The 27,905-nt window shown below is 38.9% G+C and overlaps 1 protein-coding gene across 1 annotated transcript; it reads right to left on the reverse strand.

The window, feature by feature from the left end:
* Positions 1 to 987: 987 nt before the first annotated feature.
* SLC18B1 (solute carrier family 18 member B1) lies at positions 988 to 26,549 on the reverse strand. The gene is made up of 14 exons (XM_054569988.1): positions 26,323 to 26,549; positions 25,033 to 25,172; positions 19,042 to 19,137; positions 18,460 to 18,533; positions 18,201 to 18,348; positions 15,078 to 15,234; positions 10,220 to 10,356; positions 8,328 to 8,429; positions 6,932 to 7,023; positions 4,605 to 4,700; positions 2,827 to 2,901; positions 2,031 to 2,124; positions 1,882 to 1,934; positions 988 to 1,658 (listed from the first exon to the last, which is right to left on the reverse strand). The coding sequence occupies exons 1-14, from the start codon at positions 26,363 to 26,365 to the stop codon at positions 1,586 to 1,588; spliced, it is 1,380 nt and encodes a 459-aa protein (XP_054425963.1). The 5' UTR covers positions 26,366 to 26,549; the 3' UTR covers positions 988 to 1,585.
* Between the last annotated feature and the right edge of the window lie 1,356 nt (positions 26,550 to 27,905).

The raw sequence follows: 27,905 nt of genomic DNA on the forward strand, positions 1-27,905 counted from the left end.
TCCAAACACATCCTCTTCTCTCCATCTCCACCACCACAGCCCTGATGCAAACTATTAACGTCTCTCTCGAAGCTTCCACAGATCCCTCTCCAACCCTGCGAACTCACATCCCCACTCACATCCACACGCCTGCACAACGACCTCCCAGAAATACGAATCAAGTTCTGGCATCCCCACCCAAAAATTGACCCCTCCACACTTCCCCAACCTCCTCTCCTTACTAGACTCCTGATGTGCAGGCCACGTCAAGCCCCTTTGCACATGTTGTGGTCCGCTTCCCCCTCGGAATGGCTGCCTCACTCTCCCCCTTCAGATCTCAGTTCAAAAGCCCCACCTCTCTGGAGAAGCCTTGTGTGAATTAGGACCCCACAGCAAATCAACCCCACCCAGTTCCACTCTCACGTCACCATGGTGTTTTCCTTCCTCGCATCTCTGTAAGCCAATGAGAGATTCTGGTATTTATCTGTTGTTTGTCCCTTCCCCTGAGATCTAAGTTAGATAAAGGCAGAGATTGTGTATCTTGATCACAGTGAAATCTCTAGCACCTATTACAGGGTCAGTTCAGAAAAGGCATTTAATATTTTTGAATAAGTTAAGAGATAAAACCATTTCTTCTATTTAGAAAAGGTAAATGTGGCTGATGTGGCCATGGAAATGAATCAGGAAGTATGAGAATTGCATAATAGAGATTCTCTTCAAATGATAGCATGGATTTTACATAAAGTTGGAGGAACCCCCTTCCCTAGTACACAAGCATTCCTGTGGAATCACCTGCTCTAGGAATGGATTCATCTACTAGAAATATGGTGTGTGTATATATATATATTTATATATATATTTATTTATATACATAAAAAGGATGGTAGAACTGAAACACAGACTATGAGAAATGAATGTTATACCAAGCATTGTTTATAAATCCAAATCATAACTGAAAGCATGTTGCAAAAATGGAATTCTCAAGTAATGCCATTTTTCTACCTTACACAAAATTTTTACAAGAGCTAAGGGCCAGGGAATGTTAGTGTCTTTTGCATGGTAGGCAGGAACTTTGCCTTTGAACAAGGACAAAAATCTCAGGACACAGATAAAGCCTATCTTTTAAAAACTGACTTCATAGTAATTATTTTACATATGTTGAGCTATTTATACTATCTTTAAGCATGTCAACTCTTTCCCTTAAGCACATCATTCATTTGTTTCCTTGTAATACAAAAAGGTACATTCACAGAATCAGTGCATTTAGAATAAAAAGTAAACAGAGGAAAACAGGAGACCTAGGGTCAAAAAACATCTTTGAGCCTAAATTTGGTCCCTTAAAAACTCAAAGTTTTGTTGATTTTCAACTAGTCTTTTCATACATAATGCTTGAAATGGGGCTGGTTCTGCAGGCCAGCTTTGAAGGACAACAGTAACTTGTAGCCCATCATGGGTCATCTTCCAAAAACACGTGTTCACTTCCAGCATGCTAGTGTGGTATTCAAAGAGTTCTGTGCGTAAAATTAAGAAAACTTTTCAGACTTTCCAACTTTAACGTTCAAGGCCAGAAGCATCCATTTGCCAACCTTGTGTCCATCTGAGATTCTCAAGGCTGGTTTTCATCAGGCAAAAGAGTGCTTCTTTCTTCCTCTGTACCAAGGATATTTTGAAGTTTTGATCTATATTGAAGGCAAGAAAAGAAGAACCTCAGTCTTTCTCATCTTTAAAAAACTCAGTACCTACATCTTTACCCAACTACCTCCTCGAATCTATCAAGTCCTGAGGCTCAGAGTGCCCAGAAATCTGCTGACTAGAAGAATGGAGGTAAAATACTATTTCTTCTTCTTCATTCCCCCCAGATGACTTTTAAAGGGAGGAAAAAAAAACTCGAGTTGACTATACCTTCTTCTTCTTCTTGAGTACTCCAACAGATAAAACCAGCCCATCACTAATCCCTTTAACATAATTAAAGGTGCTGGTTAATGCCAATTCTCCAAGTAGCATTTCTCCACAAATGTAAGAAAAAGGAAAATAAAAGACTGATTACTCACACTTGTCAGAGCCCACAGACCTTGCACAGCTGCAGCCCATTCGAAACCAATTTTCTCATAGAGGAATCCACCTAGTGTTGGTCCTACAAAGGCACTAACAATGAAAAGCAGAAAGAGTATTAAGTAGTGCAAAAAGAGAGAGAAAAAGAGTTCCTTCCTAAAGGCTGCATTATCCTTCAGTCATAGGTCTTCATTAAATTGAAACTATAAATACTAAAGAACAAAGGCAATTCCTGGACATAGCATTGGATATAAGAAAATAATTCTACCTGATAATGACGATGCTTAAATCTGTTAAGCAAATGTAAAATTATAACTGCTTATGAAAATCTGGTGTCTTATACTAAAAAAAAAAAAGATGACAGGCATTCAAAAGAATTTTTATATCACGTTATTCTCTCTACATTTCTCAGTATTTGTATTAAAAATATCTTAATTCTGTACATATTTATGGAGGACATCTACATTACCAGCATACAGTTGCCCCTCTGGTATAGTAGAGAGTAGAAGATAAATAAAGTAATACATTTAAAATACTGAGATACACCCCTGATAAATGAGTTAAAAACATCACTTTTATAAGGGAAAGTGTATGGGACCATTTTGATAAGGTATTAAAACTGCTGGCATAACCAATGATCTTAGAGTCGGAAGGTGTAGGTTTAAAACTCTGGTTCTGCCCTAAATGAATTTGGTGCCTTTGGGCAACGCATCTGGTGTCTCAACTTCCTCATCAGTAATTAAGGGATAGCATCCGCCATCTTGCATGTGTACATGGAATGCCGCAGCTACTCACCCAACTGACCACATGGCACCGAAGAAGCCTGACACGAGCGCCAGTGTACTCAGGCCTTCTTCAAACCCATTTTCGCTGCAAAGAGAGGCAAGAGGGTGTCTGTGATTAAAGGGGAGCCTGTGTGATGGGAAAAGAACTGTCTATAATAGATAAAGTAAACCAGGGATAATCTGGACAAAACCAACAGCAAGAACACTCCATTTCTAAGATTAAAAAGCTAATCTAATTTGAAGGAATTTTCATACTGATGTGTGATTAAGAATTTTCTAAAAAATAATTTTGTTGTATATAAGATACGATATTAAGAATCACAACACATTTGCATTAAATGCTCAGAAAAATGTATAATTAAGAAATTCGTAAAATGAGATGAACATGTAAAGAGAACAGTGGGCACTTTTAGGAAATAGAGGGGCAGCTCCTTTTTTCTATGAGACATGTTAAATTGACAAGGTCTAGTTACAAATATCCTTCTTGAAGTTCACCTTGACATAAACTCCCTCAAGTTTACTTTGTGTTCTAAATCATCATGCCTCCTAAACAAAAGACCGATAGCCATGTGGCAAACTCCTGGTATGATATTGTGACTTGCAATAACAAATACATGTTTGGTCTTAGTCCATTTCTGGCACAGAGCTCCTAAAATCCTTAAACTTTCTTAACTCATGGAAAACAGTATAAAAGTCTTTTGTTATATTAATAAGTGGACTGTTGGAAGACACTTAAGGGTGGCGAATGGTTGCCAAAAGAGCCATTCCTGTGATTAGAGGGTTGAAACTTTCACTACACCCTTTCTCCCCCGCCCCCCCGCCCCGCCCCTCCGTACCACCCACACCATCCACCTCTGGGAGGGGAGAGGGACTGGAGCTTGAATCAATTGCCAATGGGCAGTGATTTAATCAGCCATGCCTAAGTAATAAAACCTCTATAAATCTCCATTAAAAAAACCCAAAAGCACAGAGTTCAGAGAACTTCCTGGAGTGCTTACACATGCCACCGTGCAAGGCTCCAAACTCCATGAGGGCAGAATCTCCTTTGTTCAGGACTTTACCATGTATATCTCTTCATCAGGCTGTTGATTCATGCCCTTTATTATTCTTTGTTAATAAACCATAATCTAGGAACTAAACTGGTGTCTGGAGTTTGGTGACCTGCTCTAGCAAATTAATCAAACCCAAGGAGAGATCATGGGAACATCTGATTTATAGCCAGTCAGTCAGGAGAACAGGTTGATAACCTGGATTTGTGATTAGCATCTGAAGCGTGGCAATCCTGTGGGACTGAACGTTTCCTTAGGCTGCAAAATCTGATGCTGTCTCTGGGTTGTCAGTGTCAGAAATGAGATGAACTGTAGGACGCCCAGCTGATATGAGAGAATGGGTTTGGAAAACCCCTCACATATCAAAATTGACACTAGAATTATTCTACCCATCCACTCTATGCTCTTGCATGGACCTCTTCCATGAGGGATGAAGAATGCTGGAGCCTTTTCATTTTGCTTTGGTTTTTTTAAAAGTGTACCTGTACAGAGGCATAAACCAAGCTGAGCCTCTATCCACAACCCACTTTAGCTATTACTGTATTAGTATTACATTATCATTCATACTATTATATTATTGCACATACTATTTATTTCACAATAGTGTGTGACATGAAATCATAAAGATTTAGTATGGTGAAAAAAAATCCTAAATCTTACAAAACTGAAAAATTCAAGAGAAGCTGTGACGCTCACAGTTATTCAATACACTGCTCTCCCAGCAATGGAAGTAACTTACTAGGCACAATTGAGGATCTCCGGGAAAGCTGGAATTATACTCATTCCAGCCGAGATGCCAATTATGACCAATACCAGCACCAGGAGCCACAGCTGACTGTAAAGAGTTTTTGGAGAAAAAAAAATTAGCATTTTAAGAGACACAAAGCTTCATGATAAGGAGAGTGGGCAGGATCCAGAGAAATTCCACAGATACCAGGACTCTTATTTTCATTGCTCTCTCATCCCATTTCATTCAGTGACAACATCCTTTGGCTCCTTTTATTTGAGGGGGGAGGGGTTGTAACGGGGCACAACCAGGGCCCCCTCCAAAGGGTATTTGTAAAGGGGTCCAGAGATTGAAGTGTCAAAGAAAAATATATTCTTCCCACCCCAGGGCGGGCCGCCATGGGGGATGGGAGCCTTGGGCACGGCCATTGAGAGTCATTTTGCATGTCAATAACAGGATAGCTTCATTCCTCATTTGCAAAAAGGGTTATTTTGCCTTTCAGGAAAGCTAATCAGGAAGGTTAAAAAAGACTTAATACAGAATGTAACTGGAAGAGAGGGGAGGAGAGACAGGGGCCTGCAGGAGAGACAAAGGGACACAGACTCTAGGGAACAGTGTGAAGACCACGCGGGAAGAAAGAGGGGAGAAAGGACTCTTGCTAGTGGGCCATGAGATGGTGCCACATGGTTATGGATTAAGAGCTGGAGATCACTGCGACCCAGTGGATGGTGCTGGAACCCGGGAGAGGCCTGCCTAGCCGCGCCCCGGACTTCTGCTCTTTCTCTTCTGAAGGATGGTATACGTACCCCTGACTGGCCTAACTGGGCAAAGGGGGGAAGGCAGGACTGTGTGTGCTGGTGATTGTTTTAAAGGGATTTTGAGGTTTAAGGGTGATATTTAGCCATTAATGAAACCTGTATAACTTTTGAATAAACAGTTCTTTTCCTTTTCACCAAACTCTGCCATTCAGAGCCATAATTCCAAGGGCAGCGGGCAAAGGACCTACAACTGAGGGATCCCAAGGAAGGGGGGTGTCGTTGTTTCGGTAATAGCATCTGGGCATTCTCCCCAACAGGTCCATTTGTTCGGTAACAGGGTCAACTTATCCTCATATCTCAATGTCTTTTGTCACATATATCACATGTCTGGAGTCAACCTGCCTTATCATTGCCATAGAAAATCCTTTCAAAATAGGTGAAAATGCCAGTGCTAATAGTTCCTTCAATTGCTTGGCTTTGAAATTCAATTGACTGAAAAATGTCAGAGAAGGGAGGTGGTAAATTGACAGGAAACTAATATTGGTACCATGTTGCGTGCTATGCCAGTTACTTAACATCCATTACCTGGCTGAATCCTGCAGCATCTCTATGATGTTAATTAAGTATTGTTTGAAAATGACTAAAGAAGACAATGTAGGTAATACAAACACTCTCCTTTCAGAGAACTGCAAAATGAAGCAGAAGGCAGGAAGCTTTGATAGGATAAAATGTAAAGAACATGGGGAGAAAATGAGAAAACCCCTGACTGGCTGGTGCTACATAGTCAACGGCATTTGGGGTGAGAAGGGCCAGGACTGGTTTGGTTTTTGGGGATTGGTTGATGGGCTAGCCTGTGTTTTCTGGTTAAGGACAGCGTTAATAGGGACACAAAAGTTATCTAAGTTTCAGGTTGCTGACATGGCACCCCAGGCAGGAGCGGCTTCTTGGGCAAAAAAAAGCTATTTCAACAGTACTATTATGGACTCTTTTTTTGTAGATTTAAAAATCTGAGGTCTTGGCAGTTAAGTGATTTGCCCAAGTTTTACCTCTGGCTAGCAAGAGGTAAAGCCAGCATGTAATCTCAGTCCAAAGGACTCAGTCCAAAATCCTTGCTCTTTCCACATCATGCTTTATCCCAGAAGTAATGTGCTGACTTTATTCAGCAAACAAATTATATTAAACAAGCTTTAATAGGCAGCTACTACATGCTAAGAATGATACAGAAGAAAAAGGAAAGATTTGGTCCCTGACTTAAGGAGTAAGGAGTAGTAGCAAAAACAAAAACATTCTAAGAACTGTCAACTAAAGGCAGGTGGCAACAAACATGTATGCAATTGAAACACAAAGGAAGAATAAGCATAATTATCATTTGATACAGATTATATGCATTCCTATTTGTACCACTGCTATCTTCTAGTAAGGTAAAATCCTGTCAGTCTAACAAACCATCCAATACAGTCATAAATCAAGGTAATTATTTCAATAATAAGGCCTAAAATACTAAGCCATACCCATATTACACCAATTTTTAAAAAATAATTCTTAATGTTATTTGACCAAAAATACAGAAGAAAAAATTACCTTTTAATGTGCAAGATTGGGACAGGTCCTAACAGCATGTAGCACCCTGCTGTGATTAAGTTTCCAGAAACCAGAATCCATTTCCTTAGATGCTGGTAAAGAAAGGGACCAAAGAAACTTTTAAAACTCTCTATTAACAAAGAACATTAAAAAAAAAATCACTGATGAACACAAGTCATGATATTAAAAAAGCCAAATGCTTTGAAGAAAACAAAACTCTACATTTAAGAGAAACTAGGTAGACAGTAGACACAAACACAAGGACAACATAGCCCAAGATAGGGAGTGCACAAAAACAAGGATTCTTTGGAAAGGGAGTGGATGGCAGATTTTGTACACAATGAACTATTTCAAATATAACAATTTTAAAAGAAGTCACTACAAGGAAAAGGAAACACCTAGCGGGTAAAACATCTAGAAAATTTACATTTTTAAAAAAGTGAACACCTTTTAAAAAATGAGTCCTTATAAACTACTTGAATACAGGCTAAAAATTATAGGGGGACAATAGCTGTTCAGTTATATAAGACTATATCTTAAAGCCAAGCTTCAAACTCTGTTTAACACACTTGCTTTTCTTAGTAATCTCCATGTAATTTAGGTCTTGATAAATATATATGCAAATCTAATGAAGAAGGAAAATGCAATAAATCAGCACTAAAGTCATAGAAGCTTAAGAGTGGGTTAACAGCACTAGATCTGTGTACTAATTATCTGGACTGGACAGTTTTAGATCTAGTAAAAGAAGAATAGAAGGGACTTTCTATCAGGATGGCTATAGGATAACTGATGCATAAATATGTGACCAAGTCTTTCATTCCCACAGAAAAACTAAACTATCTCCTCTCAATTTGATCAAGTCCTAATACCTCTGGGACTCTGCCCTAATTATTAAAGTCAACTCATTTTTTGTTTGTTTTTTGGTTTTTTTGCATTAAGGGAGTTTTTCCTTCAGAAAGTCTAATCCAATAGTTTTTCAACAAGGTTCCTCTTTTCCCAGATGAAGAAATTAAAAGTTAAACCTGCTCAGGGTGATGGTAGGTTGGAAGTCACTGGAACTTCACACTGGAACCTCTTCATCAGCTCAAAAAATTGAACATATTAGAGCTTAAATGTTCTCACCTCTTCCAAAAAAGATAGATAAAAGAGGTGATGGATGTGTTAATTCAGTAGATGGAGGGACTCCTTTAACAATGTATATATATAACAATTCACCATGATGTACACTTTATATATCTTACAATTTTGTCAATTATACCTCAATAAAGCTGAAGTTTAAAAAAATGAGTATGTCACCTCTAATCAATGGACCTCTAGAGCTCTAGAGGTACAGCTGGAAAACCACTGATCTAAACATACAAAAAGTGATTCATAAATATAAATTAAGTGTACGTACTGGCATTTTATCGCTTAGTAGACCAAAGAGCGGTGAAGAAATGGTGTAGGATAGTGCCAAACCCAGGAATACCAATCCCACATATCCAGCTGGTAAACTAAACTGTAAAAGAAATCTTGTATTAAAGTTAAGCAATGAGGTCATTTTGGAAATAAACATTTTCTGCCATTCCTTCGGCTCTTGTTATCTACCATCAGTCTATTAATAACACTCAGCCTTCTTTCTAATTTTTGTCTTGCTTTTGACAATGGATTACTTTTTCTCTATGGGGGGAAACCTAACCAGAGGTCAGACGTCCTAGATTTTTTGCTTTGTAGCATTTGATATTAAACATACAATTTTTCTTCTATGAATCATAGCTTTTTACATGTAAATGAATGCTTTGCAAACTTTAGTTTTCTGCCCACCTCAAAGGGTATTAATATCTATTTAAATAACTCAGTGGTATAGTATATTTTAAAAGGCTTTTCAAACAGTAAGCTACCACATAACTTTGATTCTGTTACTGTTACTACCATGATATAAATGCCTTTTTTTTTTTTTTTTTGCTTATCAGAGTTGCTCTCATTTTCCTCAATTTCCTTAACTAATTTTCTTAATTAATCCCATGAGCTAATAAATTAAGGAGCCAGTATGCATTTTAACAATTCTTATGACAAATATCGACTTATGTTAAAAATTAGCCCTTTTAAAGACCGGAGCAAGATACAAATGTCAGATGCGTCCTCTTCTGACATTGTGACGTGGGGGAGACAGAGTACAGCCCTCCTACGCTAAAAGGCTGGGCAGTCATGACCAGACAGCAAATCACCAATTCAAACAAAGGATAAGAAGTCAGAAAAAGGATAAAAAACAATCCATAGAAAAAAGAAAAATACATTCCTAAAAATTTCTTATAAGATAGATATGTGCAACTTGGGTTTACCAGAGAATGGTTATAAATTTTTTACATTTTTTTAGACACTACCTCTTGTGGACAGAAAAATGACCCTTAAAGAGACACATTGTTGATGTGAATGGAATGTGTCACCATAAACATAAAATATTTTTCTTATATGTTATTGCCTGAGTGTTCATTGCTTAAACATGGTATCTTATTATTCTTTATACCTTGGGCCGTGCATTGAAATTATAGTCTCCAAGTTTATCTTTTTGGGTAGTTTATGCACCCCAAACTCTCTTTAGTGACTTCAAGGGGTATGATTCTATTAATTGTGCTTTTTTAATTCTAGTGCTTCACATAAAGTCAGCGTGGGCTGCAACCAATAGATTTCTGTCTTATAGACACATTAGTTCTCCAGTAAAACTAACTACCACACTTGGGAACTCTTTATTGCATTATTAATAACTTTTTCAAAAATATCTAAAAACAAAAATCCTATGATGATAAACTTTTAGAATTCAGTATTTATTTTTCAGCACTAAAAAAATGGAGAGGCTCTGGTTTTCTCTCTCCTACTCCAGATTAATATAGTCCACAGTCATTCAATTATATGTAAGTGGACTCAGAGGGGATCTGTTTGAGGACACCTTGCATTAAATAAGCCATTGGGCCCTTCCAATTCCCCACTGAAATTCAAACAAACAGAGGGAAAGTGTCCTTGTCAAGCAGCCAGGACGATACACAAGCCAGACTTAACGATAACTCAGGTTTGGCATTGAAAAGGAGAGAAATGTTGGGGCCACTTCGTGAAAGGCTTTTTTCATTTACACTGAATCAGACCCCTAGTTATAGAGACATCAGGTGAAGGTACAGACTACCTTGGTGTGCAGTTCTCACTCTGTCTCTTTCTCACAGCCACTCAGAGAACTTCCCACCCAGCAGGGCCCAAGAGCAAACTATTATGTCCACTTCCTACAGTGCAGAACTCTGCAGTAATCAGGCTACTCACCTTCTTCATAACAAACAGAGACAGAGTAGGATCAAGGAAGCCAAAACCTGCGCTGGATGAGTTGATCATGAAGGATATGAGGGCCACCTTGGGTAAACTGATGAGTTTCCAGAATGAGTGTTCACCTGGATCAGCCACTTTGGGGTAAAAAATGAAAAAAGAAATTAGAGTAATTAAAATCAATTATCATTTAACCTATTTTGAAAAGTAAAATTGGTAAGGCAATCATTATCTGGTAATCAAAATAACTGCACCTCTTGAGTTTGCCTAAAATTGCTTATTACCTATATTTGCAAAAGTTATTCAAATCTAGAGGCCACATTAAGTTTTCTTAAAAGTAATGTCTCAGATTCAGAAAATATCAACCAGAATCAGAGTATTGGAGAAGGAGTCTTAAGTTATAGGTTAACTTAGCAGTGTCCAACCTGTGGCCCGCAGGCTACCTGCAGCCCAGGATGGCTGTGAATGTGGCCCAACACAAAATCGTAAACTTACTTAAAAGATTATGAGGTTTTTTTTGTGATTATGTATCGCAGTGTATTTAATGTGTGGCCCAAGACAGCTCTTGTTCCAGTGTGGCCCAGAGAGGCCAAAAGTTTGGGCATCCCTGATAGAAGCATATGTGGCCTTCCCCAGATGGAATAAAGAATCTGTAATATTAATTTGGTGCATGGGAAAGGCCAGATGCTTTATCAAGGAACAAGGTGTGCGTGCTGAGGAAGAATCTGAGTTCATCAAAGAACACAAGACAATTTTTTTCCTGTTAGCAAAGAAGACACTGGATTCAAAGTGTGCTATTGAATCATGTGTAAAGTACATTTGGCATTCAAGTTCAGTTGAGTGCCAACCTCCCTTCCCACCATTCCCTCAGCTTCTTCACTGTTCCCAGCACCAGGTATGGTTGTTTCCAAGCCTCTGGTCATATTCTATGCCTCCTTTCATTTTTCAAGTTCTATTTCTAGCTCTGGCCCTAATTATTCCACAAATTTTACTTTTCTCTAGTTTCCTAGAGAAACTAGTTTCTAGTTTCTAGTTGCTGCACTTCATGTCTATACCATATATTTTATTTTATTTTATTCTTTTTTTGTATTTTTCCCATTACCAATTAGCCCCCTAAAACTCCCTCTCCCCAGCAATCACCACCCTGTTGTCCATGTCCATGAGCCCTTTTTCCTTTTTGCTCAACCCCCTCCACCCCCAACCTCCCCCCAACATTAGCTATTACCTGCTGTCCATCTATAAGTCTGTCTTTCTTTTGCTTGTTAGATCAGTTTGTTCATATAGATTCCACATATGAGTGAAATCATATGTTGTTTGTCTTTCTCTGACTGGCTTATTTCACTTAGCATAATGTTCTCCAGGTCCATCCATGCTGTTCCAAAGGGTATAATTTTCTTCTTTTTTACAGCCCAGTAGCATTTCATTTATACCATATATTTTAGCACTTACGCTATATTTCTTTTTACATTGTTTTCTATTGTTTGATGGCTTTCCTAGCTTTCAATTAATTTACTAAACAAATTCTTTACTGAGCCAGGTACCATGCAAAATGCTGGGCAAAGACAAAGGGAACCAATTCAGACTCTGCCTTCAGAGAGATGTGGAGGAAGGTAAGATGGAGCTAGGAGTGTATCTATTGGAGCATATGAGAGCGTTTTCTTAATACAAATAAGCAAACAACAAACAAAAAAAAAACCAACAAGGAACACTATATAGAAAAGTCTTTCCAAAAGGAATATCTAAGTTGATGCCTAAAAGATAAGTTTGTGATGAGCAAGCAAAGAGGATGAAAGAATACTCCAGGCATATTGTTCCAGGAATGGCACATTCCAAGACTCAGAAGTAAAGAAAAACTATTGTGTTCAAGGAAATGAAAGAAGAAAAAGCTGGAGGAGGAGATTGGGGTTGGGGATATCTATGTAGTGGGGAGATTCATACAGCAGAAGAATGTAGAGATATGATTATGCAGGACTTTGTAAAATATGCTAAGAACCCCGAGAAACCCTAGAGATTTCGAACAAGGGGTGAGACTCAGATCTGTGGTTTAAAGAGACCTCTCTGTGGCCTTGAGGAGAACGGAGACAGGTACCAGTTAGGAGCGTTTTGCAGTGGCCCAGGCCACAGGTGCTACTGGCTGAGTTTGGATGAGGAAGGCCTTTCAGAGCCAGGATCAGCACTTGTAAATCCTCACTTCTCCATTAGCACCCCGCATGGTGCATTACTCGATCAATTCTTGTTGAATAATGATCTAGTATGGAGCTAAGTACAAAAAAAGCACAAAGCGTGGTTAAACTATTTTAAGTGCTACTTTGTCAGAATATGGGGGATAAAGTTAAACTGTGGTGTTAGTTTCTTAATTATTAGCCAAATACTCAATTGTAAACCAAAATCTTCCCACCGCCCAGGACCTTCAACTACCTAGGGAGTGTGTGTAGTCTGCCTAAGAAGAGGTCAAGCACCACCGTGTGGCGTGGTGTGGTAGTGTCAGCAAGGAGACTGGTGTGAATTTTGAATTATACATTAAAGATGTTTATTAGCCACCTTTTAGATATAAATTATAAAAGGTCAACTTTAATCAGTTACACTTATTGTATATATAAAAGGTATTATGGATTTATATTAGACAAACTGTTCTGGGATAAATGGTTCCCTTCTCTAAACCCAATGGTGTAATAAATGCAGTCTTACCATAATTAGGTATAATGTACATGTTGAGTGGTACCATCAGCAAAATTATGCATTCCAGTGAAAACGGGTTATCAAAATAGTAAGAATATCCATGAAAACAAACATAACGAGTTCAATTAAGCTGTTGAAGAAGCTCAAGTAATGAAAAGTTAGGATGATACCTGCTTCAAGAGTCACATGGCAGAATCATGTGGTATTTGGTACACTCTCTGCTCCCCCAAATTCTGATATATTCTTAGAAGTACACGATGCCCTGCGTGACAATGCCTGTGACTGGCAGCTACTGGTAGAGATGGGGAAGTGGGGTGCCCCTCATGTGCATGGGGGCGGAAAACATACTGAGAACTGCGGTGCCACTTATTCAGCATTTAGTCTAATGATTGAGAAAGTTGAAAGAAACTTCCCAAAAGAGGTAATACGAACTAAGTTTTGAAGGACAAACAAGGGTTGGGTAGCATGGGAGGGAGAGGCCTCCAGCTCATGTGACTCCTCAGCTGAAATCTAACCACAGTTCTTAGTGGCTCTCAGGATAAAGTTCAGACTTTATAGATTTAGGGATTTTTAATAAGAGGATAGACAAGCCTATGACTGTGTTTTAGAAATATTTCTTTAGAGCCGTACAGAGGAGGGAACCTGGTGAACAGATATAAAAGATGAAAAAGAGGGGACCATCGCTGACTCAATCACCCAAAGCTGAAGCCACATCATCCGTGGGTCTAGAAGGAGAAAAATGAGTGCGGTAGAACACAACATGCTGCTGAAATCCTCATAATAAAAGATTTACTTTTCTAGCTTCCATCTATAAGCTCTCCCAAAACAATAATTTTAGAAAGCACTCCTTAATGGCAATATTTACAGCCTTAACTTTATCAATCTTAGAGATTTTTTATACCATTTTTCCCATTCAATCTAACTAGAAGATCCTTCTGCAGATAATCAGCAAGTCTGTCAAACCACTTCGTTCATAAAAATACAGCTAGCTGGGACTTTGTTAAATTGAATAAAGATGCAGAGTAATTTTAATTGAGGAATAACAAAAATGAAGAGAAATAAGTACTAAGCAACTAGGCTGGTGGCAATCAGAGGGGGTTGCCAAAGATACCAAGATGTGGGACTCAGGGAGTAACAGATATTGGAGAGAGTCCATTCCATCCTCACAGAAGTTCTCAATACTAAGTCCTATTGTTAACAAGTAAGCAAAGTCTTTTTTTCCTTACACGGTGTGGTAAAGGGTTAACAAGCTCCTCTGCTGCTTGAGAATCTGACTTGGTGCCAGTTGCTTAGTTATCAGCCAAGTGTTCACCTGTGATCCAAGTCTGAGCAGGCGCCAGGATGCTGGTCTACAGAAACCACGCCGGTGCAGTGTTACTGGTGTTAGAGGCCAGGCCCTGCCCTACGTTTCAGGGTGACGGTGCCTCTCTGGCAACGGTCTCTAGCCCTCTTCTCCAGCTCTTAAGTTAATTCTAGTTCCGTCCCCCTAGTAATCTGATATGGGTAAAATGCCAACTATGTTACCAGGCAATGTTGCTCATGATAAAAATGACCCTTGCCTGGTAAATGTGAACAGAAGGAATTGTAAACAAACCATAAATAGCTGATGATGTATTTGTGCCTCCCTGAGTGTGATTGTGGAGACCCTGGAAGCTGTGCCCATGGAGTTGTTACAGGAGAGGTTAACTCCTGCTGGGCACAAAGCTTTGAGGCCAGGGTGACCCCCATTACTGCTGGCTGTGGCCCTGTGTCCTTGCACTCAGGCTGTGCTGCGCAGACAGTTGCGAGGACCATTGGGAAGGTGGGAGTGACCGTGCCCTCCCATCTTTACAGGCTTCTAAGAAGATGGAGCCATGTGTGCTGCAAGGCAACTTGTCATTCTGAATATTTCAGTCCATGATGATCTTTGGAGGGCACTGCATATGGGCAATGTTTTATGATCAGAAATTAAATATTTGCTAGTTCTAAAGGTTGGAAACATTTCTGATATACAGAAATGTATATAAACTGATGGCCTACAGGATATTTCTGAAAATAGAAACAGTTATTTCACGTTACTCTAAAAATGTATTATTCATTATATAAAATAAGAGTGAGTATATGTTATATCGGTCTCCTACAAAGCCATAAAAACAGTTAAACTTAAGGTTCTTAAAATGAGTAATAAATGTAGTCTTACCATAATTAGGTAAAATGTACATGTTGAGTGGCACCATCAGCAAAATTATGCATCCCAGAAAAATAAAAGGCACCTCATAGCCAAAGGACTGATACAAGAAGCCACCTAATGGAGGCCCTAACACTAGTCCCAGTCCAGAAAAAATCTCAAGACTTCCCTAAAAATGGGGGAACAAAAAAAAACTGAGTTAATATATTTTGTATGAAAAATGAACAAATAACGATTTAATCGTCATTATCTGAAAAAATTCTATCCACTTCAAAATACACACACATGCAAGCTCAAGACAGACCCAAAATTTAAACATACATATTGATATCATAAAAATACTAAAAAATAAAATATGGGGGCTTTTTGTTTTTTAATCCTTATGGTAGGGATTTTTCTAATAATCACACAAAAACTCTGAAAACAAAAGAAAAGATTGATAAATCTGATTACATAAAAATAGGAAAAACTATGCATAGCAAAACATATCAAAAGACAAGAGATAGAGAAAAAATACTGACAAAGGACTATTTCCCAAATATATCAAGAGAGTTACTACTAATCAATGAGAAAAAAAGCCAACAATCTAATAGGTAAATAGGCAAATGCTATATAGAGACTGTTGACACATAAAATGAAATACAGAACTCTTAGACACACAGAAAGAAGCTCACCTTCACTTTTCAGAGAAATGAACATTGAAAGCACAAGATACCAATGTTTACCCATTGCCTGTCAAACCCTCTATATCTTCAAGAACCTGAGGAAAGAAGTACCCTCGGACATTGCTGGTGAGTGAATACCAGAGGGCAATTTGGCAAATCAGTCATTACAAATGCACACATTCTCTGACCAAGGATGCTGCTTCTGGGAATTAAACTTACAGGTATAGCCATAGGATGTGATATGGTGTATGTGAAAGTTTATGTCTGTTAACACTGTTTGCAATAAGAAAAGATGTAAACAATCTAGATATTCATCAAATGAAGTAAACTAGGTTATAGCCATACATACAGTGAAGTACTATACAGCCATTAAAGGCAAGCAAAGAGAAAGGAACTATCCATTTATAGATATAGAAAGATCTCCAAGATAATTTCAATGTCCATGTAATAATTGTAAGACAGGGTATGCTATCATTAGTGCAGAAAAAATGGAAGGAATCATACTGTGTGTGTGTGTGTGTGTGTGTGTGTGTGTTTAAATACATGGAATCACTTGGGAAGAAACCTGTAGTATCTGTTGCTTCTGGGAGAACAGTGTTGGAATTAGGTACCTCAACAACAGGCATGTCTATGAAGGCTGAGTAACAGTAATATGTAGAATATATTCACTATATATTTACTTTTGTAACTTGTGAATTTTGTGCCATATCAAATTATTTTATTAAAATTAAAATAAAATTAAATATTTTGCTATTGCGGAAGTCTTACAAAAACTGCACCATTTTAAATTGGTCTAGTTTAGGGGCATTAAATAGAGACCTGTGGCTTGCAACTTCATATCCTCACACCTCACAAATACACAAAAGTAGTGCATTAATAAATGTCAATGTTTCATAAAGAACAAAGCAATTCTATATTTCATCATGATAATGTTATCCAGGTCAACTACCATGTTAGGTAGTTATCTTTTGGCTGCAATTTTATTCAGAAAGTTGGTATTCCAATACTGTTTTCCTCTGTTGATTAGAAAATCCAAAGGATTTTTGGATTTTGGATCACAGGAATGTCTGCTGGATCATAGGAATGTCTTGGGCAGCATTTTCCAGAGCATTCCACAAAACACCAGTTCTTTAAGAGTCAGAAAGGGGTTGCATAATCAAATTGAGTTGTGGAACATTAAACTATTCCTACTATAGAATTTCTCACAGTCTTAACATACTCCATATGTATCCTCAAACTTGTTTAGCCACAAAACTTTGTTTTACAGAGCAACTAGTCCACTGGATCCTCTTTGGGAACTATATTCCTGGGAAATGTAAACAGTATACCTGACACAATGGCCAAGACTATGTGCCGAATGGCTCTAGCATAAGCCTATCCAACTATATGTACATAAAATAAAAAGTGGGAAGAACTATCTATATAGCAAATAGTTTATTTGGTGGTCAAAACTTTTTAATATAGTATTAGTATGGGTAAATGAGGGAGTCCTTGGCACTAAGCTGATTAGAACTGAAGTCTAGAGAGCAATTCTATGCCCTGAGGTGACATTTGGTCTCTGGACAGACCCAGGTTCTTCAGAGATGAATGGGTCCAAGAGAGCTATGAGAAAGCCTGCCTGGGATCAGGGAGGCAGGTTCCTGGGACAGGAACCTGGTATGTCACTAATTCCAGATGACTAAGCACCTAGGCAATACATGATAAGTATGTCAATACAGCGTCCGGGTTTTTATGGCAAAATAAGAGGATACTCCTCAGACAGACAGCACAAAAGCACTTGTGGAATTCAGGATGATCTTTAAGATCTCTCCCATGAATCTTGGAAAGGTGGAGGAAGGACTGAGGACAAATCAAGTGTTCGGCCACTAGACCACTAGAGATAATCCTCTTCTAAAGCAGAGGAACGCTTCAGGCAGCCGAGCCCTAATGTCGGCTACAGAGTGACAGCAAAATACTACTAAAGAGGTATTTTTTAAAAAAACAAATGTGAGCCCTGGCTGCTGTGGCTCAGTGGATTGAGAACCGGCCTGCAAACCAGAAGGGCACAGGTTTGATTCCCAGTCAGGACACATGCCTGGGTTGTGGGCCAGGTCCCCAGTTGGGGGCGTGTGAGAGGCAACTGATGAATGTATCTCACACATGTTCCTCTCCCTTCTCTTTCTCCCTCTCTTCACCTCTCTCTAAAAAGAAATAAGATCTTTTTAAAAAAACAAAAGTTATAAAAAGAATATTTGGTTTGGACTACATTTACCTGTTAAACTGCCCATTCAGGAGATTCTAAGCCCAGGAAGAGACCTAAGTAAGATTAATGATACACTTATTGACAGCCTGCTGCTGGAAGTACAAACATTTTTCAGCAGATTGCAGAAAAAAACAGGTTTAATAGAATGGACCCCAGCTTTAACTTGGAAGGTAAAACAAATATTTTAGCCTGCACTAAGAATAGGAAAAAAATTAATAAAATACATACCATTACTGTAGCTATATTATTTGGGAAAGTCTTTGTAAGGATAGAAGAAGATGCAGTTACTGCTGCAGCAAAGCTTATTGCATCTGTTATTCTTACTAGAAAACACAGAGCAATAAATATTGGTCCTTCTGGAGCTTGGTCTAATACACTGAAAGAGAATAGGACAAGTCTCAAATGCCAAGCTGGTTTTTATTCTTTTCCTTTTTAACTGTACCCACTGAAAAGAGCAGTACCTCACCCATGCCAAAGCATGACTTACCCAAAGAGAACTGTAACTCCTCCTGAGACAAACATTCCTGCTACAAACATAAATTTTGCTCCAATATGTACAAGCTATAATAAATGTCAAAAAAGAGTGGTAAATTTATGACGGCTACAAGTCTGCATTGACATAAGCAAATCCACTGTATCAGGAAATATACAATTTTGGAAAGATATGAACAGTTACCATAATTATCATTTATTTTTTAATAAAGAAATAAATTTATTTCATATTGTATTTTTTCCATTACCATTTAGTTCCCTTATACCCCACTTCCCCCTGCAGTCACCACGCTTGCCTATGTCCAGGAGTCCTTTACCCTTTTTGCTCAATCCCCCCACTCTCTACCCTCCCCCCTACTATAATCATTATTTAATAGCATAAAAACATACATTTCTTAAAACGAAAGAAGTTAAAATCAATCAACCAATCAGCCTTAAGACTGGAACTGTCAATGGTGGTACAATTCATAAAGTATAATTGTTTCTGTATCAATTGAAATTCTAGACTAATAAATTAGAATAACTCATTATACAATTTTTTCAAAATCAAAATGTTCATAAGAGCTTTAATACTTACATATTTTCCAAATATCAAAGAGGCTAGCAGTTCAAACAAAGCATAACATCCAAAGATCATACCAATAACTGTATTGCTGGCTCCTTTCTTTTCAGCCTTTAAAGAAATTGAAAAGGAAACAAGTTTGAAAGACAAATTAGCATCAATGTTGAAAAACGGAGCTATTAGATGAGAGTATCATCTTCTTCCATCATTCTCATCTTCCTTTATTTGTGTAGCAATTTCAAAAATTGTTATTTTAATATAAAGAGGATGGTAAAGTAAGGGAAACCACTAAAATCTGTTTTTGACATGAAAATAATTCACCTACCATGCTCATAAAGAATCGTTAGCTTTACATTCTTAAGGAGAACAAAATTGAAGGCATCATACTTCCTAATTTCAAAAGTAAATTTAAAAACTACAGTAATTAAAACAATATGACCTTGGCATAAAGACAAACAGATAGATCAATGAGCAGAAAAGAGAGCCCAGGAAAGAAAACCCACACACATATGGTCCATTGATCTTCCACTAAAGTGCCAAGGACACATGATGGGGAAAACATTCTCTTCATGAATTGGTGATGTTGAAACGACATACATACAAAACAAAATTAAATTGAATCTCTATTTTACAGTATTCACAAAATCAACTCAAAACAAATTAGACTTAAACATAAGACCTGAAACCATTAAACTCCTCGAAGAAAACATAGAGAACATACTTCTTGACATTGGTCTTAGCAACAATCTTGGGTTTGACACCAAAAGCAAAGACAACAAAACCAAAAGTAGAACTGGGACTATATCGAACTAAAAAGCTTTTTTCACAGCAAAGGAAACAGCCAACAGTGAAAAGGCAACCTATAGAATGGGAGAAAATAATTACCAACTATCTATTAGGTAAGAAGTTAATATCCAAAATATACGAATCTCCTACAACTCAATAGCAAAAACAGCAACAAATCTGATTTAAAAATGAGCAAAGAACTTGACTAAACATTTATCTAAAGAAGATACACAAATGGCCAACAAGTATGTGAAAAGGTACTCAAGAACACTAATCATCAGGAAAATGATGATCAAAATCACAATAAGATATATCACACCTGTTAAGATGACTATTACTTAAAAAACAAAAGATAAGTGTTAGTGAGGATGTGAAGGAATTGGAACCCTTATATGTTGGTGGGAATGAAGAATAGTGCAACCACTATAGAAAACATTTAGAAGGGAAAACATTAAAAATAAAACTACCATATAATTCAACCATCCCTCTTCTGAGCATATAACCAAAAGAAATGAAAGCAGTGTCTGAAAAAGATATTTGTAGTCCCATGTTCTCTGCAGCACTATTCAGAATAGCTAAGTTATAGAAACAACCCAGAAGTCTATCAACAGATGAATGGATAAATAAAATGTGGCATATACATACAGTGGAGTATCACTCAGCCTTAAAAAGAAGAAAAAGGGAAATCCTGGCATTTTCAACGAAATGGACAAACCTTGAGGGAATTATGCTAAGTGAAATAAGCCAGACAAAGGACAAAAAATATTACATGATTCCACTCATATGAAGTATCTAAAATAGTCAGAAGCAGAAAATAAAATGGTGGTTCCCAGGGGCTTCAGAGAGGGGGAGTTAGGGAATTATTTTTCGTTGAGTGTAAAGTTTCTGTTAAGCAAGATTTACTCATGTTGTGTTGTTACAAGAAGAAGAAGGAGAAAAGAAAAGACCAAAAATCCACAAAAGAACACAAGGGAATTTGTTGCAGGGAATGGATATATTTATTATCTTGATTGTGGCTATAGCATCACCAGTATGTGCATATGTCCAAACTTATCAAGATGGATGAATTCAATGTGTGCAATTTTTTGTATATTGATTATACCTCAATAAAGCCTCCCACTCCCCCCAAATTGTTAGCTTCAGCTGGCAAAAAATCAGAATTAGAGAGTATAAGAAAGTATACACAAAAGTGTACATGGCTGAGGAAATTTGTGCTCTACTTCTACTCATGGAACTGAGCAGACAGCTGATCTTGACATCCTTCCTTAATGATATCTGTGAAGTAATAGAAAATATATAGGTTGGTCTCTGCCCCTGGTTCCTGGCACAGAACTCCTAAAAACCCTTGTAATTTTCTAAGTGATAAGAGCATTAGGAGCATCTTTTGTTCTAATATTTGGTTTTTGACCCTGGTTTCTGACCCTGAACACTTAACTGTCCTGAAATTTTCCAGGTAATAGAAATGTCTTTTGTTCTAATGAACACTGCCTCTCCCCCGACAACCCAAAGGACTAATCCAAGATTAGAAGCCCCTCCTCCATATTTTCTAGAGAAGGACTGGAAGTTGAGTCCATGATTGATCACACCTACATGATGAAGCCTTTATAAGGATCCCTAAGGTTTGGAGAACTTCCAGGATGGTAAATACATGGAAGTGTCCAGAGATAAGCATGCCCAGACAGGGCATGAAAGCTCTGTGCCCCTTTCCACATACCTTGGCCTACACATTTCTTCCATCAGAATAGTCACCTGTATACTTCATCAGATCCGTTCATAATAAACCAGTAAACATAAGTATTTCCCTTAGTCCTGTGAGCCACTCACCCAAGTAATCAAATCCAAGGGGATAGGGAGGCCATGGGAACCCCCAATTTGTAGCCCAGTCAGACAGAAGTAGTGCATAAACTAGGGACCCACTACTTGTGTTGGCATATCTTGTGGAACTGGGCCCTTAACCTGGGGGCGGGGGGCGTCTGTCAGAATTGAAATGAACTGCAGGACACCTGGCTGGTGTCACAAAGAATTGTTTGATGTGGGAAAAAGCCCATACATCTGCTGTTCAAAGTGTGCGAGTGTGGTCGTAGTGTGAGAGTACAGGAGACACACACAGGAGGTAGAGTTTTTCCTACTCAGTGTCACATTTACTTACAGGATCAAACTCCACTCAAGACAAAAAAACATTCTGCCAGTCAGAAACCCCAAGAATAGGAAGCCCATTGAGCTGGCATACCAAGAGTCATACCAAGACCCATTCAGTCTAGTTCTCTGTTTCTGATATTAATACCAAATACCTGAAGTTTGGAGAAGCCAAAGTTTTCTTTTCTGACATTACCAACACAGAAAAAAGATGCTCCCTTGTCTTCCCAACATTCTCTATGTTCCCTTGAAACAATTAGAGTAGTATGTCATCCATGAATTATGCCTCTTAATATTTATAGCCTATTCTATCAGTGATTTCCTAAATTTGTTACAGATGATAAAGTATTTACCCTAAATCTGCTTCTTTTGAACTTCAAATGATACTATTGTGACATACAACTGAATTCACATGCAAAAAGAGAAGACTTAGAGACACTCATAGAGGGAAGATCATATGAAGAGACAAAGCCAAGGAGAGGGGCCTGGAATAGATCCTTCCCTCATAGCCCTCAGAAGAAACCAACCAGCTGACACTTTGACCCTGGACTTCCAGTCTCCAGAACTGTGAGACAATAAATTTCCTATGTTCAAGCTGCCAGTTTGTGGTACTTTGTTATGACAAGCCTAGCAAACTAAAATAGGTATCTCAAAGGGCAGGTATTACCAAAGGAGTCAATGAAGATGTAGAAAGAACATCTTCAAGGCCAGGAACATCAATACATGGCCAAGTTACATTATCCATGTATTTTGCTTAACAGTTCTACTATTTAATTCTGGAGTCTGGAAGAACATATATAATGGTTATAGCAGCTAACATTTATTGGACCTGTACTATGAGCCAGAATCTCTGTTTAGTGCTGTTTTCCATGGCATTTAAGAACAATTAAATAAGGGATATATTTTTAGCCCAATTTTATAGATGAGGGCAGAGACTTGCAAAGTTTCCAGTCACTGATATCATGACAGTTTCTGTTTGTAGAAGCAAAATGGCGACAGTATGTCCTACAACCACATACCACAGTAGCCGCTGAACACCACTTTCAGAGCATGGGCCCTGCTTCACAATAGGGAAGCAAGAACAGCTATTATAAGCAATTTTTGGTTCACATGTAATCCTCTGACAAAGGAGGAGGGTGCCAGGAAAATGGACGAGCAGAAACAGGGATCTTGCACCAGATTTTAAGAAGGGCCCTCTTTTCCCTTTGCCTAATGACCTCTGGCTAATGGGAAGGGTGACAGAACACATGGGAAGGAGGGTAAGTTTTGCCAGACATGAGGCTTCTATATGAAACAGAAAGGAAGACCCCTCTCTTCATATCGACGCTTTTTAAAGGTAGAATGCTCCCTCCCTTGTCTCTGTCTTCTTTCCTCCAGCTTTCCCTCCTGCGAGCAAAAAAGCTAAATCAAAAACTTAAGAAACATGCCCACACACCCAGCTCAGTTTTCCTTTGTCTATATTCTACTAAGAAGAAATTAACATTAGTTGTACTCACTGAGTTCCAGCTGAGCTGGGAAATGGCCTTCTAACTGGCTGGTCCATGCGCTCCAGTCTTCTGCATCTTAATCCCACAGGCTCCCAGCCATCATTATTTTTTTCCAAAACCCCATCTGGCTAGGCTACTCTGTCTTGCTCAAGCATCTCTGATGACATCTCCCCGACTAAATCTTTGGCATGCACGGAAGGACCTTTGCATTCCCATCCCAGCCTGCCTCCGCAGGTCCTCGACTCCTTATGAGACCCCACGCCTCCCAGTCCCAGGTCTCGCCAAGTTGGCTGCTGCTCCTCAAGGACATGCAATTTACATTGCTAACCCTGTGACTGGCTGTTTCCTAGAGCACCCCTGCCTCTGTTGTTCACCTGGAGACCTACCGTTTCTCAAGACCTACCTAAGACTTATCCTATGAAGTCCCTTTCAGTACCACCCCTTCTTGAACTTCCCTCCCTACCATGCCCCAGCCCTGTAGGCATCCCTGGTAATATTAACCAATTCTTCCTCTGGAGTCTCACAACATTTTGGAAATCCTTTTCTTAAAATGTGTCCAAATACTCTGCAACTTTTTTTCCCATATTTTTTCACTCCTAATGGACAGACAAGAGAGGGACATTTTCCTGATCTTTTTTCTGCCCTAGCATCCAAAAGCCTAGCACACTTTAGAGTGGGAAGTCATTAAGCCTCCCACTCCTGCTCAGTGAATAGAACTGGGTTGAGCCAGTCACTTTTCTGAGCCTGTTTCTTCATTTACAACATGATGAGAATCTTACTGCCCTGCCTATCTTATGGAATAGCTGCAGAGACCAACTGGGGATAACTGGGAAAGTACCTGGAAACGAAACAGCACTGTCTGGGAACAGAGTCGCATTGGTCTTTAGCAGAGAAGCCATTTTTATCCTCTTTTGGTGTACAATGAATGAAGCTACATTTCATCAAAGCAGTTAGAGGGACTGAGGGGCCAGCGCCCTGTGGCTTTGGCAAAGACTGGGAAGTAAAACACAGGGGCATGTTATCTCCACTCAGCCAAGCCAGTGCCATTCCTTGCATGCTATGTCCTCCCGACCTCCAGATTCCGGGCTTTCCCTTTTGAGTCTGTGCCGTTAACTACAGATCCTAACACCATACAAAAAGCTATGATTAGAAGGAACTAGTCAAGATTAATCAGGATTCTTCCTTGGCACAAACACTGCCTCTCAATTCCACAATAAATTCAAGTCAGAAAAGGGAATTTAGTGAACCATGGTTTCCTTTACTGTCTTAACTTGGACTTTTGCAGTAACATTAAAATCGGTTATTCAGTGCAGCCCTCTTTTTTTTCAATAGTAGTAAGCAAATAAAAGTTAATCAAACTGCATAGTAAGCAAAGAAGGTCAATTTTTTTTAGGTGAGTTACCTCCCAAGATGATGTTCTTTTTGACTGGATCTTCTTTTTCTGGTACCAAATATTCTATAAGAAGTCTTCTGTTTGCTGAAGTTCTATACATCATCTTTACTATATGTACATCTTTACATTTTACATATTGTAAAAGTAAGTAATTCAAAAGGCTTTTAGTAATTAAGAATTCATAAGAACATAAAAATGTCTCACCTCCTTGGGGAAAAAGGGTCCAAGGATAGAATAAAACATCATAGAGCCTAAGTTAATGGAAGCTGCGGATATCAGTACAAAAAGCTGTTCTCTCGAATGCCGGTTGGGTGTCTCTCTTGCACTTTCTGCGGGGCCATCACCTTAAATGCAAACACACTGTAATTATAGGCATGTAATTGGAACCACTGATCTAAGTACACAACTGTCACTTCTATGCACTGACTATGCACTCAGAAGATAACATTTACTAAGCTAAGGGCTATTTTCAATATAGCATGTGTGATCAAATGTAACACAATCCTTGTACATCACTGAAATTTTGAAAACATACTACTTTCATTGGCATAGTGTTGCCTGTTAGAAGTTCAGTGCAGAATTTATCCAACCACTTTCTTTGTTTTGCCTTCACCATGAGGTCTATATCTTTCACCTTGACTAAATTCAAGAAGGATGCAGTTACAGGGTGCTCTCCAAGGGGTACTGCTCCCTGAAATAGAATGCAATTTCTCAAGTTGCTGGCTTCATCTGCTACATGAGCTCAATAATGTTTTAGGTATGTGATGTTAGCTGTTCATTAAGCATTCTTAGAGCAGCAAGTAAGTAAAGTGTAAGGAGAAAAACAAACTAAAGCATTCAATTGGCAAATCAATACTTACAATGGTATGCTTCTATAAAAACAAATCCCACAAACCTGTAAATCACTACTTTTTACTTTTTTTTACCATAATTACAGCCCTTTTATATAAATTAATTTGATACTTATTCCAAGGGCTAAATTTTCATTTAACTTAAAGACACCAGGTCAATTGCTAAGTTTCAAACATCCAGCACATCTATCAGTCAATTTTAAATGAAATTGTTTGGGGAAATAAAGAAATTTAAATAAGAAAAACATGTTTGATTTGCTCGATTTTTCAGTTTGTCAGTGCAGTGCAAGTGAAAAAATCTGTGCAACATGAGGAAGTAAAGTCTTTGTAAACACCGTGTAGTAGATTAGAAAAGGAACTGAAAGTTCCTTTCTGGTGGGGGCAACAATGGGGCCGCCGAAAATAATGCTTTCCGTCTGTCTAATGGCATGCTTATTAAAAAGCATTCATGAACACAGAATTTAAAAGCAGAGCTAAAGAGAATAAAATAGAGGCAGCACCAGTGCCAGTCGCTGACCCAAAACCCACAGTCAGGCCCCAGCTTTTTCGATTGTTTCGGAAACGTAACAAACTGATTCAATCGTTGATAAAGAGACAGGGCCCAAGCCACCGAGGCGCGTGCGGCCGTGCCACTCTTGGTCACCTCCTGGGGCACTTGCGGCCTCGGAGTCCCGGGGCTCATCCATGTGCAGCGCGCGAATTCCGGGGCCGCAGCTCCTGGGTCGTTGACTGCTCGCTGGGACTGCAACTCCGACGCGAGGACAGCGGAAGACCAGCGAAGCAGGCGGAGACTGCCCGGCCGAGACCTAGCATCCCGATCGCCCACTCGCAGCGCTCTGCCCACGGCTCCTAGCAGCCTTGAAAGCCGGCGGCCCTCCAGGAGGCGGGGCAGTGCCTCCCTTATTTAAAGTCACAGGCTATTACCGTACTCCGCTGTCTGCAATATCCTGTATGCTTTCATCCGGTGTAGGAAGGAATAAAAATATGAAGGACAATCTGTATTTCATAGAGTGGACCCCCCCTACTTTAAAATCAGTATATATTTAAAATAGGAATATATTTATATTCCTACTAGAAGTAAGAAATGACGCTTATGTGGACACAAAAGATAGAGTACTTAAACTGAAAGACACAAATGTGAATTAGGAAATTAGATTCATACGGACTCTTTTTCAAGAGTGGGTTATTTTTCACAGCGAGTAAATGATGTAGTGTTGTAATCATGGTAAACTAGAGGTGAATTAATTGATGTGAACTACCAGGAGTGTAAGATTATAATTGCAAAAATTACAGTGGATGTTGAGGAAGCAGGTGGAGTGGCTGGGAATAAGAACTCTATTGGAACGTGGCGGAGTTTCAATCCAGGGCACTTACTAGCTGTTTGTGACTTTAGCTGGCAAGGTCATTTCTCCATCTGCACACTCGGGATTGTAATGCCTGTCCTGTAGGCTGGCTGTGGGCGCTGGTGGTAAGGTGTGTGGAGTGCTTGGTACTTGAATGTGATGGCTGTTTCCTTACACTCACTCTCAACTTTCTGGCACGAAAATAAAGGTATCACTTTATCTTTACCTTACTTGCTGCTTGGGAAGGGTTGAAGTTTATGAACTGAGAAATTCTTGATCTGGGTCCAAGTTAAAACAAAAGACTGTTGAGTTACCACCATTGTGGCTTGAAAGATGAATGAGCCCCACTCTGGCTTCTGCCCTCAAACAGCATTCCTCCTTCAAGGAGATAAAATAGACACCAATTAATAATTTATTCTAATGCAATGAGTTCAGTAATATATTGGAAGAACTGTTTACTTTGGCTAAATGAGTCCAGGATGGCTGCCCTAGTCAGTGATGTTACCTTGGGTCGTGAATATTATGTAAAATTCCTGGGTAGGTCAAGAGGGCCTTTACAGCCATTCTAAATAGGATTCGCTCTGGCAAAGCTTCCTTACTTAAAGTGAACTTCCACAATCTTTATGATTTAACCGTGTACACTTCTCCAGTCTCATTTTATTCTATCTTCTCTCTCCAAGCTAATATCAAACCATACAGGAGGATTACCTTGAATTATTTCTCTGATGTTTACATTCTCTTTTTTGTTTTCTCATTCTGGACTGTTTGTTTTGTACAGATATTGAGTCTCCTAGACTGGTCCTCTTATTTATTACTTTTTTTCTCTTGTACTTTTTACCTCTTTCTCTTTTTGCTCCATATTATAGCAAGTTTCTCAAACTTC

Source organism: Pteronotus mesoamericanus, unplaced genomic scaffold, assembly GCF_021234165.1.
Source record: "Pteronotus mesoamericanus isolate MK-2021 breed Mesoamerican mustached bat unplaced genomic scaffold, CSHL_Meso_final contig_20, whole genome shotgun sequence".
NCBI classification, from domain to species: domain Eukaryota; kingdom Metazoa; phylum Chordata; class Mammalia; order Chiroptera; family Mormoopidae; genus Pteronotus; species Pteronotus mesoamericanus.